We start from the raw sequence: 23,700 nt of genomic DNA on the forward strand, positions 1-23,700 counted from the left end.
GTGCAAAAAGATCAGTCAGCACCTTGATCAGCATAACACAAAAGCAGAAGAATATTATTTGGCAATGCACACCACTCTAGCTTGAGCTCTATTGACAGTTTGGACTCATTATTTACACCAGTAATTCACATTCTCATTCTCAGCACTAGTAGGGTATATACTGCCAGAACATCATGTACAATTTAATGCCAAACATGATTCAGACTAGAAAGTTTTAATAATCAATCTGAGAGAAGAGATTAAGTATCTGAGCAATCACACAGCATAGACAAAAAAATGAATGAGATGGAGCATAAAATGGAGTGAAAAATGAATAAAACAGACAAAAACATTTGAACTGTTATACTTTATTAAATCCCAGGGTAACTTGTCTTTTCATGTGACCATCGGGAATCAGAGCGTATGGTCAGCAATTGTACAGTGCCTCTGGAGCAATTTTATGGTTAAAGGCCATGCTCAAGGACCCAACGGAGTAGGATCCCTTCTGGCAATAATGGAATTTGAACCGGCAACCTTACAGATACCAGGGCAGGTCCTTGGCCACAGAGCCACCACTAATAATAATAAACAAATAATAAATAATAATAATAAATAAACAGCCATTTACTATAAGATGCAGGGAACAACCTGACGTCCTACGCAGAAATACCAAAATAGATGGCAGTCTTGACAAGTGACAGAGTCATGGCTTTACAGACACACAGAAAAAGGCTAAATTAATAGATTTTGAAAGCAGTGACAAACCTAAGAATAATGGGGTCCATGAGTGGACAGAAGATGGATGTCCCCATTAAATTCTTATAGGGGCTCTTCCCCAAAATTCTTGAACACTCCATTAAAAAAAACTGAGAAACTTTTAGAGCATATTTTTTGTCTGATAAACATTTCCCACAAACCTTCATTATTAAATTTGTTACAATTTCAGGGGAAAATGTTCTCTTCTTCACCAAGCAGAAACTTTTGTGTGAAGTCAAAAATATCAGTATTTTTCATCAAACATTTGTGAAAAAAGAGTACTTTATAATGGTATTAAGCAGAGACTGACAGTCAATAAAATCTTTATGTGATTATGTATCAAAGTAGACTATGTGACACAGGAAGAAGTTGTGAAGGCCTGGGAAAATCATCTTATTGACTGAATAAATCAACACTGAAAGTTAAAAAGAAAAGGAAAGAGGAAAGAAAAAAGTGGACAAAAAGCATTTCAAAATGGAATTAAGCAGTAACTATATAATTCAGGAAGAAGAATTGATCTTACGCATCATTATGTATCTAGTTACTACTGACTTAAGATCAAACACAATATCTTTAACACATTTGAGTAAGTCAAAAAAGCCTTGATATTCATCTCAAAGACAGGTAAAATATGAAGTCACTTAGGAATAACCTTAAAAAATTAATTTTAATTGTTTACATTATTTACTTTTGTTGCTTTTGGTTCAATTCACTAACAATTTGATTACAAAAAGGGAAATAAAATATGCAAAAAATCATAAAATACAAATAAAAATATAAAAATATCACTAAATTCATGACCTATTATAATACTTAAACCATTAGTTATATTGAACAGTTCTCATATTTTAGGATTTTGGTTGTACTTGTTGTCTTATTTGCCAGGAAAAGGTAACTTTAATGTTGCTATTCTAAATGTCCTTCATTAGTACACTGTCAGGGAAGACATGTTTATTTCTTCTGTACCTTGCTATATTTCAGGAAGAAGGGGTGAGTTATTTTCAGTTTCCTTATTTCTTGCTTAGGTAGTTATTTTGAAATATTGCTGGTTACAACATTCAGTATATCAATATTTTCAACAGCTAAATACAAAAAGGATGAAATGTCTTCCTAGTGAAACCCCAAATACAACTAAAAGGGATAACCAATATATACAGTATGTTACTAAGAAACAAGAACATAAAAAAAAAATAAAACAATTTAAGTATCAAAGGTCTTGACCATGAATAAAAAAGAAAAAAGGTATTATTACATCTTTTATTGAAATCAAATTTGATACTGCTATATAGAGCTGGATGTGCACAAGGCACACTGTGATGTAGTAGTCGTCTTATCATATTCGGTATAATATAGTTTATTTTCTAAAGTGCTAAATGAAGTTCAGAAAAGAATTTTCCAGTTGAACGAAAGGAAAAACTCATTTAACTCTAAAGGGTGCCAGTCCTTTTGATAAGATTGTGGTGCTGTCTCTGTATCACTGGTTTCCAAGCTACACTGAACTTAAACCAGAGATTTTAGGCATCTCAATTTCACATTTTTAGACTTATCTGTTATACTGCTGATAGTTTTAACAGGTTTACCACCAAAATGTGCATATTAATTATTTATTTAACATACAATATATGCATGCCTCTCTTAGGAGAAATTACTATCAAATTATTATTTTTGTCTTATGTTATATTATTTTATACATTATAAAGGGTTTCTGCCTCAGGTATTGCACAAGATAAAGACTGATTACTAAAAGTACAAAAAACTTACTGATATAGCCACTATTCTAAAGTGTTAACAACCTCTTTACTCTCAAACATTAAATCATTAAAAACACTTACCTTGGGAATTTTTGCGTATTTTCCTACTCGTGTGTCACGAATACACGTAATATCTAAGAATTCCATTTCCTAAAGAAGAAATAAAGAAATAAAAAAAGGATTTAACCTGTAAATGAAATTCAATTTTATAAATTATTATTATTTTATAATAAAATGGCATTTTAAGTTTGAAGTGTTGCTGTTTATTTATATTTTTTGGATTTCCTTAAAAATGCAAGAAATTCTTTTGAAATGTTAAATGCCCTGTTCCAATTGCTGTACTAAAGTTCCTACCACCTCCACATATTGTGTGAGAGCCTCCTCCTCTTTCTCCTCAAACCTTAGGCCACCTTATCTTTCTTACTTGCGTGCCTCAGTCATACAAATATTCATTAAATGCCACCCAGAGAATATGTTAATAACACAATAAAGCAACCCTGATATTTTACATATGTAAAGCACTAGATGGCAATGAGAACACCAAGGATTTCTTATTATAAAATGCCCCAAAAAGCATTACATATTAAATTTGCATCTTTTGCTTTGAAAAATGTTTGTTTTCAAATAAAGTTATTGAATATTTGCTTTAGCCACAGTTGTTATATCAGTAAATAAGGCATCTTGAGTTGAGCAGCATTCAGTGAGATGTAGATTGTACAATTAAAGCCTGGCTCTTAATGAGCAAGTACAGCCTACCTTTGGCTACTCCTGCAGCACAAAGGAAAAGAACGAACTTGAGTGCATGAAAGTGTCTCTGTGCACCTGGAACCTGTTGAAACTTAGTAAAGGGAAAAATCAGCAAAGTGCCACGAGCAAGTGATCTATTGGCTAATTGGGCAAGTGGCAATCCCAAACAGGCATAGCCTCATTACCTCAGAGTGTAGGTGTACTTATATACTTATATATTTATGAGACTATAATATGCATATGGGTGTTGTTATTACAAAGTTCAAAATAAACAACCTAGCAATGGCTAACAATTATGCATAAGAACCTTCATTTAAGAAACTGTGGCTGTTCTTGAAGGACTTTTCTACTAGTGCTGCAAGAAAGCAGTTACAAGTGTCAGGGTAACTGCAGCACAGAAACAATAATAAGCACTGTATAACAGGTAAGCAGATGTGTGTGTTCTATTAAATAATATAATGTATTTTTTAACATATTCTTATGTGTTGTGGTGCAAGGAAGTGAAGACATGTTACATGTTTGTTGAACATTTCATTATAGTTTGTACAAGTGTTGATACTATCACGACTATATAAACTATTTATTTGTCTATTAAAAAAGTTTTGTAGTGAAAGAATTTGTACTCATTTCTGCAACTGACTGATGGGTTTGTTATTATAGGAATTCTACACAAAGAAAATATTTTTTTGTTTACATGTTATGTCATTTAGTTTGTAGTGATGGCCAAGAAAAAAAGGTAATCTATTTTTATTGAGAATGTACATATCATTTCTGATAGAGCCTCAGCCTATGAAGATGAGCACTTTTTAAAAACATATAGTATATGAAAAAATGGTCAGTTACTCATGTAATCAAATCAAGTGATATGCTCACAATATGCAAAATTGATGCATGTTTGGCTAAAATAACTGGTAAATAAATACCTCTGGAAAATGAAAGTAGTCCACAAACAAGAAGCCTTTCACCTGGGGACACGCTTTTAAAATGAAGACCTGCCTAAGCTCACCATCCCCAATTAAATAATCAAAAGTCCTGTCTTCAATTAACGTGAAATATAGGACCATATTTTTTCATGGACATTTATGATATTGATTACTGCTCCAGGGCGGCACGGTGGTGCAGTGGGTAGCGCTGCTGCCTCACAGTTACAAGACCCGGGTTCGCCTCCCGGGTCTTCCCAGCGTGAAGTTTGCATGTTCTCCCCGTGTTCTGCGTGGGTTTCCTCCAACAGTCCAAAGACAGGCAGGTCAGGTGGGTTGGCAATCCTAAATTGTGCTTGGTGTGTGTGCCCTGTGGTGGGCTGGCACCCTGCCCAGGGTTTGTTTCCTGCCTTGTGCCCTGTGTTGGCTGGGATTGGCTCCAGTGGACCCCCATGACCCTATAGTTAGGATATAGCGGGTTGGATAATAGATGGATAGATTACTGCTCCATCAGAAACATTATTTCCATCCTCCATGAAAGCACTCGATTAAAAATATTTCTTGGCCGTCACTACAAACTGGGGATGTCACAATACGAGACGTTTTGTATTCAGGACCAATACCAGTGAAATTTCTGTCTATTAGATACCATGGCAAACACACAAGTCCCTTTCAATAGTGTTTTAATAAAAATACCTCCATTATTCAAGAGGACAAAATTGTGTCTTTTTTGCAACATACCATAAAATACATAATTGTAACAGCACCTACTAAACAGTGGTACTGTATATCAATGAAGTAGTGACCCAGCTATCATTTAAAACTAGTATTGGCATTTATAAATATGTATTGCTGAATTAGTGAAATCCAAAATAATTCAGTAAATTTTCATTTAAACAAACTCTTTTAAGATTTTTTTCTAACAACATGCTTTTAAAATTTGGTTTATCAGAGAATACCTCTGTTAGGTTTGTAACATCTGCTATTTTCAATATTTATATATTAGTATCATTAGTCAGTAAAAAACTTACGAAAGAGCAATTATTAACAGATGAGTCAAATCCACTCAAATTTCAGACGTCCCAAACTCCTGCTGCTTTAATTGTCCAAATTTGTGCATTTTTTTACATTTGTCCCAACTTTTAGGCTTCCAGTGTGAAATCATACTTGTCAATTTTATAGTAAGCCATTATTCAAAAACTCAAGAAAATTAAAGGACGGATGTGCTATCACTTGTAGTTAATTAATTGTAACTGTGAGACTGCGTTACATTCGCCAATGTACCCTTCAAATATCTGATATAGTGTATGTGTTTTCACTATGTTCATCACATGTTAGGGGTTGTGCTCATTAACATTAGTTTATCATTTGTAGATCTGTATTCAATATGGTGTTTTGCCTACATTGCTGTAACTGCGTGTCTCTGATGAATTTCTTTTAACACAGTATATGTCATACTACAGAGATGTGCTTTGTGTTTGGAAGCATCAAAATAATAAATATACAGTATTTTATTTGCGTATTGACAGACAGACCATCTCATTTCATTACAGGAGTTCACAAGTCAAAGAGCCACTTTGTTTATAACTTGTCTTGATATTTACTTGCTTCAGATCTTGTTAGCACTGTTGATCTTGCAGTTTTTTTCCACATTCCACAGTCCTATTTGTGTGATGCTGGATGTGTGGAAATGTAAATGCTGGTTAGAAAAAGGATGGATACTCAAATAGATAGCTGTAGGTGTCCAATCAGAGAATGAATGCAAAGCCTCCATTCCTGTAGCAGGATGGTCTAGGACATAGTATTAAAATTTAACACAATATCAATTTAATTCAAAGCATGCAGGAATCTGTTTCTAAGGTAACTCCATAATGGGATAAAAGCTGCAGTGATGAGAGCCTATGCGTGTGTGCCTTGCCTTTTTTTTTTTTTTAAATAACAGACCTGATTTCAGCAATCACACAAAGAAATGTTCCTGCCTTCAGCAAAAAAAACATTTTCAGACATGACTTCTGCTGTTTTTCTTTTTGAGATTTGTTAATGTGATAATGTAACACTGTAAGGCATTTTCATTAATAGTTTTTACTCACATTTTTTCCACAAATTATTGCGCCTTCCTAAGTAATATGTCCACTTGCTGTCACTCATTGCAGTCCCAATGTCAATTGGTTCTTATGAAATCCCTACTACATACCACATAGGGTAAGTAACACATAAAAAAATATTTTTTATATTTTTGGGTAGTATTCCTTTAAGGTAGCTACAGTCTAGCTAATGTAGTTCTTTGCTATATCAAATTAGAACACAAATGCTACCCCAATTTCAAAAGAGCAAAGGCTTTGACCTTAGAAAAATTGCACATCCACAACCAACATAATCTTCCAGTACACAGTAATTTATATACTTTCACAAACGATTAAAAAAAATAGGCTATCATTTTCAGGTGTGCTGTGAGTGGAAATTTTTTTGTTTCCAGGTTTTCAAATTGTTTTATTAATTTCAAGGTTTCCCAGGTTTTTAAGGACATATGGTATTCTGTAACATATACCAAAGCATGCAATCATACCAAATCAAATCATATCATACCAAATATCCTGGTATTTCATCCTGCTATTTTCAAGCTTACAGAGACCAGGAATTTGCTCTGTGCTGCATTTCATACAGATTTGGGTCTTTTATATCTCCAACAGCCAGGGAGATTTTGTGGCTGTGGGTAGAGCACAAAAACTTTGATTGCATTGCTGAGCCAGATATGTGACACTCCAGATTAGCATCACTTACTTTGTTCTGGTGAGTCCAGTATACATAGTAGCCCTTTGGATCCATTTTCATCATTACAGGCGATGTGACTCCAGTGTCCTAAGTTAAAAAAAGTAAGAAGTCGTATGAGAATATAAAGACTAATATGTCTGCATAAGCAATGGATGAATGATTCTTTAGATTATAGCTATTTTTTATGTGCCGCATAGTGCTGGGTATGGCAAAGACAAGGTTTCTCATCTTCTGCCATTTATCCACAAGCAGACAATTTGTACTACACCAATAAGATGTTCCTAATGCAGCTCACCAAAAAGCTGTCCATTTCAGCTCGGTGTCCCATATGTAGCCAAGGTGGCTCTAACCAGGCTGGGGAAAGAGATTTGTATGAGTGCGCTGCCACCACAAAAATGATTGAGGCAGCAAATTTCTGACTCAAATAAAACATTCACAATTTGATTTTGCAAATACTGTACTCGGATTAGTGGTGTGTGATATTGGCAAAAAAACATATCTCAATATTTTCTGGGACTTTGACAATAACAATAATAAGATGATATTTTGCCTCCTTTAAAAATATGTTTGTCAAAGTGCTATTGATCTAGCTTGGTCTTGATAATAGAATATTAACCATAGTTTACTAATGAGATTAATGGAAAAAACAGTTAAGGAAAACAGGTCTTATTTATTTACTTAAAACTGAATTAAATTTACACAAACACATTAAAATCACCAAAGTATTGCTGAGATCAAACAGTGCAAGTATGAGTAAACCATTTCAAAGTGGCCTAGAGGATTTATACAAATAACTGAACTAAAACCAACAAAACTATTATAATGAAAGCATTTTAAACAGACACTTACCTTTAATGTAAACAAGATGTGAATCCAAACAGGATAAAACACTAATCTTAATTGAAATGTAAGGCATGAACATTAGAGTGTGGATAAACATGAACTGCTCTTCTGTAAGGTGAATTGTGAAGCACACAAGCAAGAACAAAAATCTAGCCTACCGTACTATTGTGTAAAAATCCAAGGCTCTGTCAAACTGCACAGGAAAAAAACTATAACACTTGTAAACAAGTTCTGTCATATATTGCACAATGATAAAAGAAAACAGTTTTAAACAAATTTCTAACTTCAGGTTCTGTCCAATATTATACAAACATACATAAAAAAATAAAACAATTGTAAAAATCTACTGAGGAAACTTCAATTTGTGTGACAATTGTGTAACCAGTCTGTCCACCACATTTGGCTTCAGAGCAGTACAGTTACAAGTTACAACGTTTCCTCCGGTGCTGAAAGCCCACTCTAAAGGGTTGCTTGAATAAGGGATGCACAGGTACTTTTTCTGTAGGTTTTCCTAACTGAGGGAAGTGTAAGTCTGTTGTTTTAAAGTGGATTTACATCACTGCCACCTCAAGTATCATCAAGTAGCTCTTGATCTTTTTTACAGTGGCAGTGGATGGAATACAAACTCTAAATCAGGCATAAAACTCTACACAAAAATCTGGGGCTATGAGCCACATCTCATGGCACTTTGAGCTGCACTCTTGTTTACTTTGTAAAGGATCTGTTGATAGTGTGCTCTGTTAAATGCATTACATAAAACAACTGATTACCCAACTAGTTAGTGTAAACCAGTGTAACACAAAGAGACAAACATTCAATTCCTGACCGGCCAATATTTGCTTGAAATTTGTTCCGTAACCATCTGTTTTTCTCAGAGTACTCCGTCTTCCTCGAATCAACCAAAATCATGCTATGCTAACTGAAGACTCCATTTAGCCTCGTATGAGACAGTGCAGGAGTGTTTACTTCGGTATGTGTTGTCATGAACAGACATTTCATACAGATTAGGCTTTTAATTTATTTTGGTTCTGCTACCAATGTCAGTAGAGACTAAGAAACTTTGACACTGTCATACAGTAATAATTTTCATTCAATTCTGGAGTCATTTCTTAGATTGGAGGTCATCAAGCAGAATATCTGTATCCTCAAGAAAAACCTGCAAAACTTATACTCATATACTGTGTTAAAAGATCAGATACACCACAGTCTCCTCGAGATATTTGCTTTGTCTCAAAGATGACAGCATGGAAGTACCACAGTCTGGGATTGCTCAAGCTTCCTAATGATGGCATTGATAATCCACATGTCTAAAATGCCTACTGTGATGCCTGGCCAGACTAATCATGCCTTAAAAATTCAGACATATAAATGTAAAAATAATTAAGTTATCAGATGACAAATAGAACAATACAATTCAGAACAAGGAGCACACAGGAAGGCGCACTTCAGGGCAGCACAAGACATCTGGGCTGTAAACTGATGCCCAGGCAAAATGCCTGGGTAAATTTGACTTTTAGCTATGCAAATTCAGTATAGCACACACATATGCACTGCTGGCTTCTTGGTGAAGGTCAATAGTGGCTTCACATTCACAATTCATTTGCCTTTCTCTTCCTTTAGCTCTTTAAAAGAAGATTTTTTTTTCTTGTCTTCAAAAACTAAAAGTTGCCTTACGGTATTATTTGAACCATCTTTTATGTTGTACTTTTCTTTTTTTTCTGCCAGTTATATTTTGGTAATTACACCCAGGCCTACTTCCAGTCTCCACACATGAAACTCTAAATAAACACATCCACTATCCACTGCTTAGTCTGCATTTCAGATTTCAGAGAGGTAGAGCTTATTTTAGTAGCACTGACTACAAGATAAAGACAAACTGAAGCCATAAAGCAGGGCCATCACAAATCATAAATAAAACATATGCATTCTTAAACCTGCTTAACCGATTGCAGGGATATGGGGTTGTAACTAATCTCAGCAACACTGAGAGTAAGGTCAGTGTGCACATATACACACAGTGCAAATTAAGAGTAACCATTTAATGTAACACACATTTTTTTAGGAATGTGGAGGAAAATCAAAATACCTAAACACTGGGAGAAAATGTTAATTCTACAGAGACTGTGACCAGGCACAGGATTCATACATTGGACATTGGATTTGGGAGGCAACAGCACTATTCTTGTTGTTATTGAACACCGAGATGAAACTTGTATGCAGGGTGACTTATAAGATTGGGACATAGTACTGTATAATCATACACACTAGCAGATTAAATGACTTGCTCAGGGTTAGACTATGAGTCCGATGTGCAAACTGAACCAACAACCCTGTGGTCCAAAGGACAGTGCTGAGGCCACTACACCTGCATTAGATACTCTGCCAATGAGCTGTCCCATAAAACAAAAAACTATACCAAACAAAGAAAAATATAGTTTAAATTAATCTATACAAAATTTATGACACAAAAAGTGATTGCACGTGGTTAGCACAGATGCTTCGCAACTCCAGAGTCTCAACTGTCTCCAAATCACTGTCTGTGTGAATTGTGCACATCCACCCTGGGTCTGAAATGGTTTTCCTCACACATCCAAAAGACACACTGAAAATGTTAATATAGACACATTTAACATTAAAATTCTTCTTTTTACATCAAAATACAAATACAGCACTTCAAGTGGTACTTCAGATGCATCTTTCCACTGCTGAAGCCCACCAGCCTGGCCGTGGGTTTAAAGGGTTGCCAGTGGGTATATGCAGGCACAGCTTATATGGAGGAAAACCTTGTAGAAATTAAATAAATAGAAAAGAAAGAGTGAATAAACAAACAAATAAAAAATGGGCAAATAGAAAAATATACTGTGAAATGTGATAATATATATATATCTTATATATAAACGTCTATGTGTGGAAGTGTGTGTGTCTGTCTGTCCGACCCGGAAGTGAGAGGTGGAGTCGGGGTAAGGGCTCCACTTCCGAGGAAACAGAAACTCGCTTAGCTGCTAATACACAAGCAAGCCGAGCACATCGGCTAAATGGTATCTTTTTTACTTTTCCTACCGCTGCTAATACACAAGCGAGGAAAACATGTCAGCAAAACATATACGAAGAAAGAAAATCGCTTAGCCGCTAATGCACAAGCGATGCAAGCACGTCGGCAAAATGAAACTTCCTAGGAGAGAGAGATACCCAGAGTAGGTCCTTTCAATTACCTGACGTCTCTCATTTCATTTTTTTTTTCTGAGGATTTCAGTAGTTTCTAGGCCCCCAGGCATTTAACAGCATGGGCCTACACAGCTAGTATATATATATATACTGTATATATATATATATATACTGTATATATATATATATATACTGTATATATATATATATATATATATATATATATATATACTGCTCAAAAGAATTAAAGGAACACTTTTTAATCAGAGTATAGCATAAAGTCAATGAAACTTATGGGATATTAATCTGGTCAGTTAAGTAGCACAGGGGGTTGTTAATCAGTTTCAGCTGCTGTGGTGTTCATGAAATTAACAACAGATGCACTAGAGGGGCAACAATGAGATGACCCCCAAAACAGGAATGGTTTAACAGGTGGAGGCCACTGACATTTTTCCCTCCTCATCTTTTCTGACTGTTTCTTCACGAGTTTTGCATTTGGCTACAGTCAGTGTCACTACTGGTAGCATGAGGCGATACCTGGACCCTACAGAGGTAGCACAGGTAGTCCAACTTCTCCAGGATGGCACATCAATACGTGTCTTTGCCAGAAGGTTTGCTGTGTCTCCCTGCACAGTCTCAAGGGCATGGAGGAGATTCTAGGAGACAAGCAGTTACTCTAGGAGAGCTGGAGAGGGCCATAGAAGGTCCATAACCCATCAGCAGGACCAGTATCTGCTCCTTTGGGCAAGGAGGAACAGGTTGACAAAGGCACCTTGGCTGCCATTAGGTATCAGGATGAAATCCTTGGACCCATTGTCAGACCCTATGCTGGTACAGTGGCTCCTGGTGCACGACAATTCCTGGCCTCATGTGGTGAGAGTATGCAGGCAGTTCCTGGAGGATGAAGGAATTGATACCATTGACTGGCCACCACACTTTCCTGACCTAAATCCAATAGAACACCTCTGGGACATTATGTTTTGGTCCATCCAATGCCACCAGGTTGCACCTCAGACTGTCCAGGTGATGCCCTGGTCCAGATCTGGGAGAAGATCCCCCTCAACACCATCTGTCATCTCATTAGAAGCATGCACCGATGTTGTCAGGCATGTATACAAGAACACAGGGGCCATACAAAGTGCTGCGTACAATTTGGAGTTGCTGCAATTAAATTTTGGCAAAATGGACTAGCCTGCCACATCATTTTTTCACTCTGATTTTTGGGGCGTCTTTGAATTCAGGTCTCTGTAGGTTGATCATTTTCATTTCCATCAAACGATGTGGCATCCTTTCGTTCCTAACACATTACCCAGTCTATATCAGTATAGATATCCAGGAGGATTTCTTTTTCCCATTGAGATCTGATGTGTTTTCAAAGTGTTCCTTTCATTTTTGAGCAGTTATATATATATATATATATATATATATATATATATATATATATATATATATATATATATATATATATATATATATATATATATATATATATATATATATATATATATATATATATTATATATATAAAATGCTAAGGGCTCTCTGCCTGTTATGCATTCACTCGCGAACTACTGGGGATAGAACCAAGTGACGTGGCGAAAAGAAAAACAAGAGCAACGACATCTGCTGACCATCAAGCAAGTCACAGAGGCCATTTACAAAGCAAGGAGCACAATAATAGAAGGAAGAAGAGCAGAAACATCTACAGTATAAGGCCACATAGACAAGAACCACATAGACAAACAAGAGCTAATCCTGAATATAGCCTGATATGTTTTTGAAATTGAACAAAGTTTAGGTGGTGACAGCTTAGTGGCTACTTCACTGGTGGCCAGAAAAAGATATTGCCCATCTATTGATAATCCTTCAGGATATGATACATATGTAGAAGTAATCCTGAACAAAGAGGAATTTAGCAGCAAAAAAAAAAAAAACAACAACTGATGACTTATCGGCTTCCATAGGATATGAAATACAAGAGACAGAGAAATAGAAACACACAATGACAATCGAGAAGATCATCAAATAGTTGAAACTTACAATCATATGAAAGCATTGTTTTAAAGCATTACATTGATGTTTCCTTGATGACCACTATTTAGCAAAGTTACATCAGCAATATGATCAATGTCACACTTTATTTTTCAATGCTGAAAACAAAAGAATGCGTTTACAAAAGAGAAGCGTCTGATCGTACTCCAAAGGTTCTGACCATATGTCGGCACTGCTTTTACATCCTTAGATCAGTGTTTGTTTGAGGAGCACTACCTCGGAAAGTTGGATCATCACTGTGATCACCGTAATGGAGTACATCTTGATGGTGAAAACAAAAGAATGTGCTGCCCACATGGCAAATTAAGCTTTGGACAAACCTTTATTTTAGGATTGCAGATCTACATGTTTCACTGGTATATACATAAAAACACAATATGTTAACATAAATAGTTAAATGTGTTGTGAAAATGATTTTGTTGTTTATGTATTTATTCATTTAATCATTTATTTATTACAGTAACACCTGATGCAACATGAAATATCCCTTGAAATGAAAGTTGTTTGTTTCACTCATTAAGGATGAGAGCGTGGGCACTTCTAGTAATGTTTGTTTGACTGATGAATCGTCGGGAGAGGGGGCGCACACCAGAATTCCCAAGTCAACCAAAGCACAGGTTCAAAGTTGTGAGAGTTCGCGGCTTTGTCAGATAGCAAGACAAGAAAAAGCTGCTCACAATTACTGCATGTCTTATGATTTAGAAGAAAAGGGAGAAATGTTTTAAAAAGCGATCGGAAGGTAAAACGTAAGTCTAAACGGTGCAAACCTTTGTAACCCAAAATCAGTCCTATCGTTTACCAAAGTCGAATCAGACACCAAAAAGTAGTCTAGAAAAGTAAACCAATTACTAAAAAGGTGCATAATAAACCAGAGGGTTAAAATGGAAGGGAAATAATAATAACACTGCGGATATGACCGACGATTTACGCCTACTCTACCCATGATTTATCATTCAAAAACATACCCCTCCTTGAACCGTCACCTTATCGTGGTGGAGGGGTTTGCGTGTCCCAATGATCCTAGGAGCTATGTTGTCTGGGGCTTTATGCCCCTGGTAGGGCCACCCAAGGCAAACTGGTCCTGGGTGAGGGATGAGACAAAGAGCGGTTCAATAAACCTCCAATGAAAATAAAACTGGGACAACGTTTTCCCTTGCCGGACGCTGGTCACGGGGCCCCTCTGGAGCCAGGCCTGGAGGTGGGGCTCGATGGCGGCGCCTGTTGGCCGGGCCTGCACCCATGGGGCTCGGCCGGGCACAGCCCGAAGAGGTAACGTGGGTCCTCCTCCCCATGGGCTCACCACCTATGGGAGGGGCCAAGGAGGTTGGGTGCAATGTGAGTTGGGTGGTGGCGGGCGGGACCTTGGCGGTCTGATCCTCGGCTACAGAAACTGGCTCTTGGGGCGTGGAATGTCACCTCTCTGAAGGGAAGGAGCCTGAGCTAGTGCGAGGTCGAGAGGTTCCGGCTAGATATAGTTGGACTCACCTCGACGCACAGCTTGTACTCTGGAACCAATTCTCCTTGAGAGGGGCTGGACTCTCTACCACTCTGGAGTTGCCCCCGGTGAGAGGCGCCGAGCAGGTGTGGGCATACTTATTGCCCCCACTGGAGCCTGTGCATTGGGGTTTACCCCGTGGGCGAGAGGGTGGCCTCCCTCCGCCGGGTGGGGAAGGGTCCTGACTGTTGTTTGTGCGTATGCGGCAAACAGTTGTTTGGAGTATCCACCCTTTTTGGAGTCTCTGGAGGGTTGCTAGAGGGCATACCTTCTGGGGATTCCCTCGTTTTGCTGGGAGACTTCAATGCTCACGTGGGCAATGACAGTGAGACCTGGAAGGGCGTGATTGGGAGGAATGGCCCCGATCTGAACCCGGCGGTGTTTTGTTATTGGACTTCTGTGCTCGTCACGGATTGTCCATAAGAACACCATGTTCAAGCATAAGGGTGTTCATATGTGCACTTGGCACCAGGACACCCTAGGCCTCAGGTCGATGATCGACTTTGTGGTCGTGTCGCCGGACTTGCGCCATATGTCTTGGACACTCGGGTGAAGAGAGGGGCGGAGCTGTCAACTGATCACCACCTGGTGGTGAGTTGGCTTCGATGGTGGGGAAGATGCGGTCAGACCTGGTAGGCCCAAGCGTGTTGTGAGGGTCTGCTGGGAGCGGCTGGCAGAGTCCCCTGTCAGAAGTAGCTTCAACTCCCACCTCCGGCAGAACTTCAACCCGTCCCGAGGGAGGTGGGGACATTGAGTCGAATGGGCCATGTTCCGTGCCTCTATTGTTGAGGCGGCTGACGGAGCTGTGGCCGCAAGGTGGTGGTGCCTGTCGTGGCGGCAATCCCGAACCCGTTGGTGGACACCGGCGTGAGGGATGCCGTCAAGCTGAAGAAGGAGTCCTATAGGACTTTTTTGTCCTGTGGGTCTCTGGAGGCAGCTGATAGGTACCGGCAGGCCAAGCGGAACGCGGCTTCGGTTGTTGCTGAGGCAAAACTCGGGCATGGGAGGAGTTTGGAGAGCCATGGAGAGCGACTTTGGACGGCTTCGAGGAGATTCTGGTCCACCGTCCGGCGTCTCAGGAGGGAAGCAGTGCAGTGTCAACACCGTATATAGTGGGGATGGTGCGCTGCTGACCTCGACTTCGGGCGTTAGGGTCGGTGGGAGGAGTACTTGAAGACCTCCTCAATCCCACTAACATGCCTTCCAATGAGGAAGCAGAGCCTGGGGACTCTGAGGTGGGCTCTCCCATCTCTGGGACTGAAGTCACCGAGGTGGTCAAAAAACTCCTTGGTGGCAGGGCCCCGGGGTGGATGAGATACGCCCAGATTCCTTAAGGCTCTGGATGTTGTAGGACTGTCTTGGTTGACACGTCTCTGCAACATCGCATGGACATCGGGACAGTGCCTCTGGATTGGCAGACCGGGGTGGTGGTCCCCCTCTTTAAAAGGGGACGGAGGGTGTGTTCCAACTATAGAGGGATCACACTCCTCAGCCTCCCTGGAAAAGTCTATTCGGGGGTTCTGGAGAGGAGGGTCCGTCCGATAGTGAACCTCGGATTCAGGAGGAACAGTGTGGTTTTTGTCCTGGTCGCGGAACAGTGGACCAGCTCTTCACCCTTAGCAGAGTCCTGGAGGGTGCATGGGAGTTTGCCCGACCGGTCTACATGTGTTTTGTGGACTTGGAAAGGCATTCGACCGTGTCCCTCGGGAATCCTGTGGGGGTGCTCGGGAGTATGGGGTACGGACCCCTGATAAGAGCTGTTCGGTCTCTGTACAACCGGTGTCAGAGCTTGGTCCGCATTGCCGGCAGTAAGTCGAGCCCGTTTCCAGTGAGAGTTGGACTCCGCCAGGGCTGCCCTTTGTCACCGATTCTGTTCATAACTTTTATGGACAGAATTTCTAGGCGCAACCAGGGTGTTGAAGGGGTCGGTTTGGTGGACTCAGGATTGGGTCACTGTTTTTGCAGATGATGTTGTCCTGTTTGCTTCATCAGGCCGTGATCTTCAGCTCTCTCTGGATCGGTTCGCAGCTGAGTGTGAAGCGGCTGGGATGAGAATCAGCACCTCCAAATCCGAGAGCATGGTCCTCAGCCGGAAAAGGGTGGAGTGCCCTCTCAGGGTTGGGGGAGAGATCCTGCCCCAAGTGGAGGAGTTCAAGTATCTCGGGGTCTTGTTCACGAGTGAGGGAAGAATGGAGCGTGAGATCGACAGGCGGATCGGTGCGGCCTCCGCAGTGATGCGGGCTCTGCATCGGTCTGTCGTGGTGAAAAGGAGCTGAGCCGTAAGGCAAAGCTCTCAATTTACCAGTCGATCTACCTCCTACCCTCACCTATGGTCATGAGTTATGGGTAGTGACCGAAAGAACGAGATCGCGAATACAAGCGGCTGAAATGAGTTTCCTCCGCAGGGTGTCTGGGCTTTCCCTTAAAGATAGGGTGAGAAGCTCAGTCATCCGGGAGGGGCTCAGAGTAGAGCCGCTGCTCCTCCGCATCGAGAGGAGTCAGATGAGGTGGCTCGGGCATCTGATCAGGATGCCTCCTGGACGCCTCCCTGGTGAGGTGTTCGGGGACGCCCAACGGGAGGAGGCCCGGGGAAGACCCAGGACACGCTGGAGGGACTATGTCTCCGGCTGGCCTGGGAACATGCCTTTGGGATTCTCCGGAAGAGCTGGAAGAAGTGGCCGGGGAGAGGGAAGTCTGGGCCTCTCTGCTTAAGCTGCTGCCCCCGCGACCCGACCTCGGATAAGCGGAAGAGAATGGATGGATGGATGGATGGACTACAGCCCGCCCACTCCCCTTTGACGGGGGAAAATAACAGTTGTAACATTATAGGTTACTGCACATGTGGTGTCGCTGAAATAAATAGACGAAGGAATAATAAACAAAAACATTTATGACATAATTATTTATGCTAACATATTGTGCTTTTATGTATTTATTGATTGATTTTTGTTCGAAATAATCATCCGCTCGTTTGTATCTCTGTTGCTTATTATTCAGTCCAACACATGATTCTAACAATAAGCTTTTTAAAATTTACATTTTGTACTTAAGTGATTTTATTTCTACGTTCTGGGGACAGAACAGGGACCCTGAAATTCATTTTGTAGCTCATAGTAATTCAGAAAGACCCTATATTTTAAAAGGAGTATTTTGCCAGTGATCTGACTTCACAAACTATTGACACCTTACCACGAACTACAGTACTATTTCTATTACCAGTAAGAACATTTAGGCGTTGTTTGTACATGGAAAGGGTGAATAGTTGCTTACTTACCAGCATGGAGGACACACTGACAGTAAATTCAGGTTTTTTTTTTGTTCTTTTGCTTCGTTTCATACTCTCGGTGGACATTTATTTGCACTGAACACGACTCTCGTTTCTACCATAGTTTTGATACTCCTCAACAATGCGCTTCGTTAAATATCGAGGCATCTTGGTCTCCTTTTAATAAATTCGCTTCGGCCAGGTACCCCTGTCATTCTCTTTTGCAAAAAAAATGCACATTCGGTGTTTTTTTAAAAATAGCGAAGTGACAAACTAAATCTTAAGGTACTCAGTCTTTCTTCGCGGCGGTCCAGGTGGGCGCGAAACCCCACGGTTGGTTCCCGAAGGTTCCAGAAAACGCGTGAAGACGTCGCTGCCACGGTTCGGTTATGGTATGGTGGTGCTTTGCTTAATGAATATTCAGTTTTGCACAGAAAGAAATTCAATCAGGACTTCGCTCACTTTTATCAATCAGGTAGGAACCGCAGTACGTCAAATATATTTAATTTCCCGAAGCTGCAGGGGGAAAAAAACGGCACACGGGATGTTGCGTGGCGAGACTGATCTCGAATATCGAACCAGTGGAAATGAAACGATGTACACATGGATTATAAACTTCATATTTTCCTCAGTTCCATTGTCGTGAAGGGTCATATTTTTATTTGGAATTTGTTTAACTGAATAGCAACCCAAATGACCTATTCACTGTGAGATGACCACACATATACATACACACCAGGCGAACCGAGAAGCTTCATATTGTAATGACCCGGCAGTCAGCGCTGGCGGCATGGTGCATTGTGGGTATTTCTGTAACGTTACTGTTTGTACTGGGCAAGCAAGGCAATTGATTTCCTGTTGTACTATAAATGTTATATGTGTTTGTGTTGCAGTTGCTTGGGTGGGCTTGGGTCATTTGCAGCCCAGGAATGGTAAGTGTAACAGTTACCATCATGGAGAAGGACGTCTTTCTGAATGACCTTGGCAATGGCCTTGCAATATGTTGAGCTTTTTTCTGACTATCTGCTCTAATAAAGAGATACAAAAGGACAGAGCTGTGTGTTGCTAGATTCCCCTCTATGCAATTATGTACGGAGACATTCGGGGTCGTGCGGTGTATGGGACACGAGTGTTCGCTTGCTTAATGAGCTAGGTACAGCTGCGTGCATGGCGCTGGCATTCCGCTGGCCGACCAGCTTGGGAGAAGTGCGCAGTTGAGTTCAGCTCCGAGAATTTCAATACTCAACCACCGGTTGTTACGATATATAAAGCAGGTCTTCATATACATTGTGGACATTTGTCCGCTTTTGTGTGCTCGTATCCCCACCACCTTGGCACCCCATAATGATAAGGTGACCAGAATTATTTGGGCAAATCCGGGGACGTCGGGGGTGGCGGGCTAGAGGAGCGTTGAATCTACAGATCACGAGTAAGGACTCTTAACACTACAGAGTACAAAGCGAAAGCTTATCACGTGATTTCTCGCCAAAGTTGCAGGTGTGGTAAAGCATAACCTCCGTAAGAACACCGCGCATGCGCGCCGAGTTCAAATTATTGTGCTGATGAGATACATTCAAAAAAGTAACCAGTTGAAACCGGGGGCATGTTTCTGAGTGGGGACAGTTGTCCGAAAAAGGGAACTGTCCCCGGAAAACAGGGACGGATGGTCACCTTAATAATGATCCTTAAGAAATAACTACCTGTGTTGTGCATGTCAACCTCTTTACCATTATTGAGAAAAAGCATACTGTAAATATACAGTTAAACGGGATTATCGATGCTGCTATGAAATCCGGCCACTGACTGGATGGAGTTAGCACATCTTTTTTTATTTGTCCGTATTTTTTTCCCCCCAGGATCTCCCATTTTCACCAACGTTCAAAACACGCTAATATTAACTTGATAGGTAAAATGAGTTTTTGTTGTGTGGGTGCCAGGGTTGGTTGTAGCCCTGCTGCATTGGTTGTATCGACCACAGTTACGCATCTTTGTACGGAATTGAACTGGTGACTGAACGTGAAGAATACCAAAAAAGCAAACCTTGCACTTCTCAAGTGCCGAATCAAGATGAAGGCTCCTGGAATGTGTCAGTTGACAAACTTGTAAACAAAAAAACGTGCAAATGAAATGATTTCTCGAACGTATACTGTCTGTAACTGGCAGAACACAAGACAAAACACAGTCTTAACGATACCAGCCTTGGTCGAACTTGATCACGGAGGGACCCTGAGAAGACCAAAGGCAAGGGATCTGTCAGCTACCCTGGGAATTCCCAGTAAAGCGTACGGGACAAACGTAAAACGAGATTTTATAGCTAGCAATAAACACTCATGATGATTTCACCTGCTATACTTAAACCTTTATTTTTAATATTAGGAAATGGAATCCCCAGCTAAGAAGGCAAAGATCAAGCACATCGTTCAAAACACCTCACTATTCCCTATACTTCAAAATGTCTTATATGTTTATGAGGGGACTCTAAAAAATAATTTTAAATGGAAATTCAAGGGTACAAACAATGACACCCACACTGAAAACAAAAAAGCTTATGAGTCATCTGTGAATAAACAGCAATTAATAAACCATGAGGGTGAGGCTTTTTCAGTTTCATTTTTATTATGTATTCAAATTGAATCAGACAGCTCAGTGAATGATCATTAATGACAATACAGGTTTGTCAGCTTGACTATAAAAAGCTTTGCAAAGTGCTTTGAACTGTGAAAGCTCCTATAGAGAATAAATATTGATTGATGTGAATTTTGTTCAACAAAAATGTTATTTCTTATGAGTGTAGCTGTGAAAGGCAATAAACAAAAGGGAGATTTATATATATATTTAGAATGGCAAGCATACAATATGCACTGTCATTCTTTTTCTCTTAAAGTTTCCCATGAAGGCAGGGCAGTGAAAGGCACTATTTTAAGCAAAGACTGATTTTTATCTATTTTGTGTTCTTTAGAGTTTAACCTTTTTTTTATTTTCAAACGTGAGTCATTCATTCAAATGTGGTGTACTAAGGAAGTGATGTGTGTAGTAACTAGCTGTACTGTTGTAATCGTTTTTGTTTATATTTTTGTATTGCTGTTAATTTTTTGTATAGTTTATATTTATTCTCAGTATGCTGAGCTGTTTTATACATTATTTAATAAACCTGATACAAAATCTGTTTGTCAACAATCTGCTATGACTTGATCTCTTTAACTTACCCTTTTACTTTAGTTTGCATACTATTGTTAGATGAGTCATGTATGGCAATAGTAAAAACTAAAAAAGGCAATTTTTAAACATTATTTGCAGCATGTCAAATTGTGCATCTTGTTGGTTATTATGTGAAAGGCATTCTAAAGATTCAAATTTAGTGTAGTCTAACATTTTATTTTCTTATTTTGCCCAATTACTTTTATTCAGATCAGAGTTGAAGGCAAACTACCTCAACAACGCTGAGTACAATATGGAGCCAGCTTGGCACAATGTGCCAGTCCAGCACAGGGCACACTAAATCACACACACCTTTTGTACTATATACGTCTATCTTTTTTCTTTGTTTCTTTCCATGTATACAGATGTCAGATGGACAGTATCTTGTATGATAACATGATAGCAAATTCAGTTTTAATAAAATAGTATAAATATCATTTAGTGCCTCATATCTCTTATCTTGTAAAAGGCACTATATGGATTAAAAACATTCAAAGACAACTAAGATTTACATGTATATTTTCTAGTTGTTTTTCGTTTTATAATTTAGTCTTTCTTTCCTTCTTTACTTACAACTATCTAATCAATTGTGTTTTAGCATTAGTAATTTTAGTAACTCTGTAATGATAATGAACTGCCTCAATCCATTTCATAGAGTTACACAATCCCAGCATTCTGTGGTTAATCACATATACTTTGTGGTGCATCATATAGTGCCTCTCATAGCTTACCCTTGGGAAGGCACTATAAAGATTCATATTGGATTAACGCTGTTTAATTTCTCATTATGTTAAAATCACATTTTTCATTCCATTTCACTTCCCACCTCATTCGTCAAATTCAGAGTTGTAAAGGAGGCAATCCAGACAGCATTAGGTGCACCTGTGTCATTCATACACCTCTTTTATAATGTATGTTTCTTTTTATCCCTGATGATGTGTCATTACATTTTGTGTGTCCAAATACAACTGAAAAATCGAGTAAAAGAATTTTATTTGTAGCAACGATACTCACGTCATCCCACTTGGTAAAGCGAGCTCCCTTGATCAGATAGTCTTTCACTTCTGGCGCCTTCAAGATTGGAGCTGCCTTTTCCATTGCAAGACCCTCTTTAATGTGCTGTATATGTGGGGCAGGATGTGTGAAGGGACAGCTAAATGCAGTTTAGAGCATTGCTCACTCACGCTGTCAGTGCATCTTCTTCTCATTTAGAAATCCCTAACTGAGTCAGGTGTCAGCTTTTATACCTTCCAACTGTTGATGAAATGACTAGTAAGTAAGCAAAAAAAATAATCCTGCAGCCTGCAGAATATGACTTGCAAATAACGTGTATGGAGACAACCAATGGGTCAGCTTCAGAAAAGAGAGGTATACTTAGACATTCACTTTTTTTTTTCCCTTTTTTAACATCTTACAAATAGGTTTTAAAGGCAGGGCCTCTTTTACATTTGTACAAGACTATACTTTGCCATTTAGTTTGTAGCATCATTAATAAACTCTGTTGAGGACCTTTGTTAGTCTCGTACAATATTCCACTCACCAGAGAAACCCTTTTTAAACTGACCTTTTCAGGGATGCTTTCCAGTATTTTAGTCACATACCATGATAACCAATCAAGTCAACTTGGGCCTGCTGTGGGATTATAAGGTCGGCATTTGATGGTAGAACTGGTCTGCCTCCCCCTAACACCTTGATTCCATCCAATGTGAGAAACATGCTAAGCATTGTCATCTTCCTAGTCACATTTTACCATGTGAGTCATTTTTTTATTGTATGCAAAATCCCTCTAGTCATTTCTACGATATGATGTTTATCATATTTCATTTAAGTTATTCTATGGCATTTGATGTACAACATGTGATCAAATGTGGTTTTATTAGTTACTAGCAAAATACCCGCGCTTCACAGCGGAGAAGTAGTGTGTTAAAGAAGCAATGAAAAAGAAAAGGAAACATTTTGAAAATAACGTAACATGATTGTCAATGTAAATGTTTTGTCACTGTTGTGAGTGATGAGTGTTGTTGTCATATATATATATTTACACACACACACATAAACATATATATATATATACATATCTATACATATACACATATATACATACATATATATCTACATATATACACATACATATACACACACACATAAATACATACACACATACATACATACACACACATATATACACACAAATACATATATATATACATACACACACATATATAAACATATATATACATATACATACATATCTACATATATACACACACAGCTATTTCGTATCAGTGCAATACGCTGCTTGTTAAAATGGATAACTCCCGCTCTTACGTGCAAGTCTGCGTGGATATTGTGAACTTGTTCAAGTTCTATTCAGTTGGCATGGTTGTATTGACTCTCCAAATTATATTTGAGTAGCTCTCTTTTATGTCGTCGAATACTGAATGCAGTATGTGTGTATGAATGTATGTTGTAATGCAACTACATTATACTACACCAACGATAGTCTTAACAAATAATATATTTTAAAATAAAATAATTAAAGATATTATCCGCAAATTGGGGTTTAATTGAGTTTAGCTGGATTTAGCTACATTTTGGACTGTTTCCGGAATGCAGCAGCTAGCGAGCTGATTGGAGACCGTAAGAGCCAATCAGAATTTTTGAAACCAAGTCTGTGATTGGTGGGTTTTGTGGCACACTTATAACGGTGTACAGAGAGTTGAGCGCTTGCAGCAGAGAATGTTGTGAGCGCAAGCA

General features: G+C 39.3%; 1 protein-coding gene across 1 annotated transcript in view; it reads right to left on the reverse strand.

The window, feature by feature from the left end:
* plcb2 (phospholipase C, beta 2) overlaps positions 1-22,127 on the reverse strand; it is a 95,029-nt gene extending 72,902 nt beyond the window's left edge. The window contains exons 1-3 of the mRNA XM_039741982.1: positions 21,958-22,127; positions 6,935-7,012; positions 2,568-2,636 (exon numbers count right to left, since the gene is read on the reverse strand). Of these exons, the coding sequence (XP_039597916.1) occupies positions 2,568-2,636; positions 6,935-7,012; positions 21,958-22,041 (231 nt within the window). The 5' untranslated portion in view covers positions 22,042-22,127. The remainder of the gene's footprint in view (positions 1-2,567; positions 2,637-6,934; positions 7,013-21,957) is intronic.
* Between the last annotated feature and the right edge of the window lie 1,573 nt (positions 22,128-23,700).

Source organism: Polypterus senegalus, chromosome 18 (assembly GCF_016835505.1).
Source record: "Polypterus senegalus isolate Bchr_013 chromosome 18, ASM1683550v1, whole genome shotgun sequence".
Classification (NCBI taxonomy): domain Eukaryota; kingdom Metazoa; phylum Chordata; class Cladistia; order Polypteriformes; family Polypteridae; genus Polypterus; species Polypterus senegalus.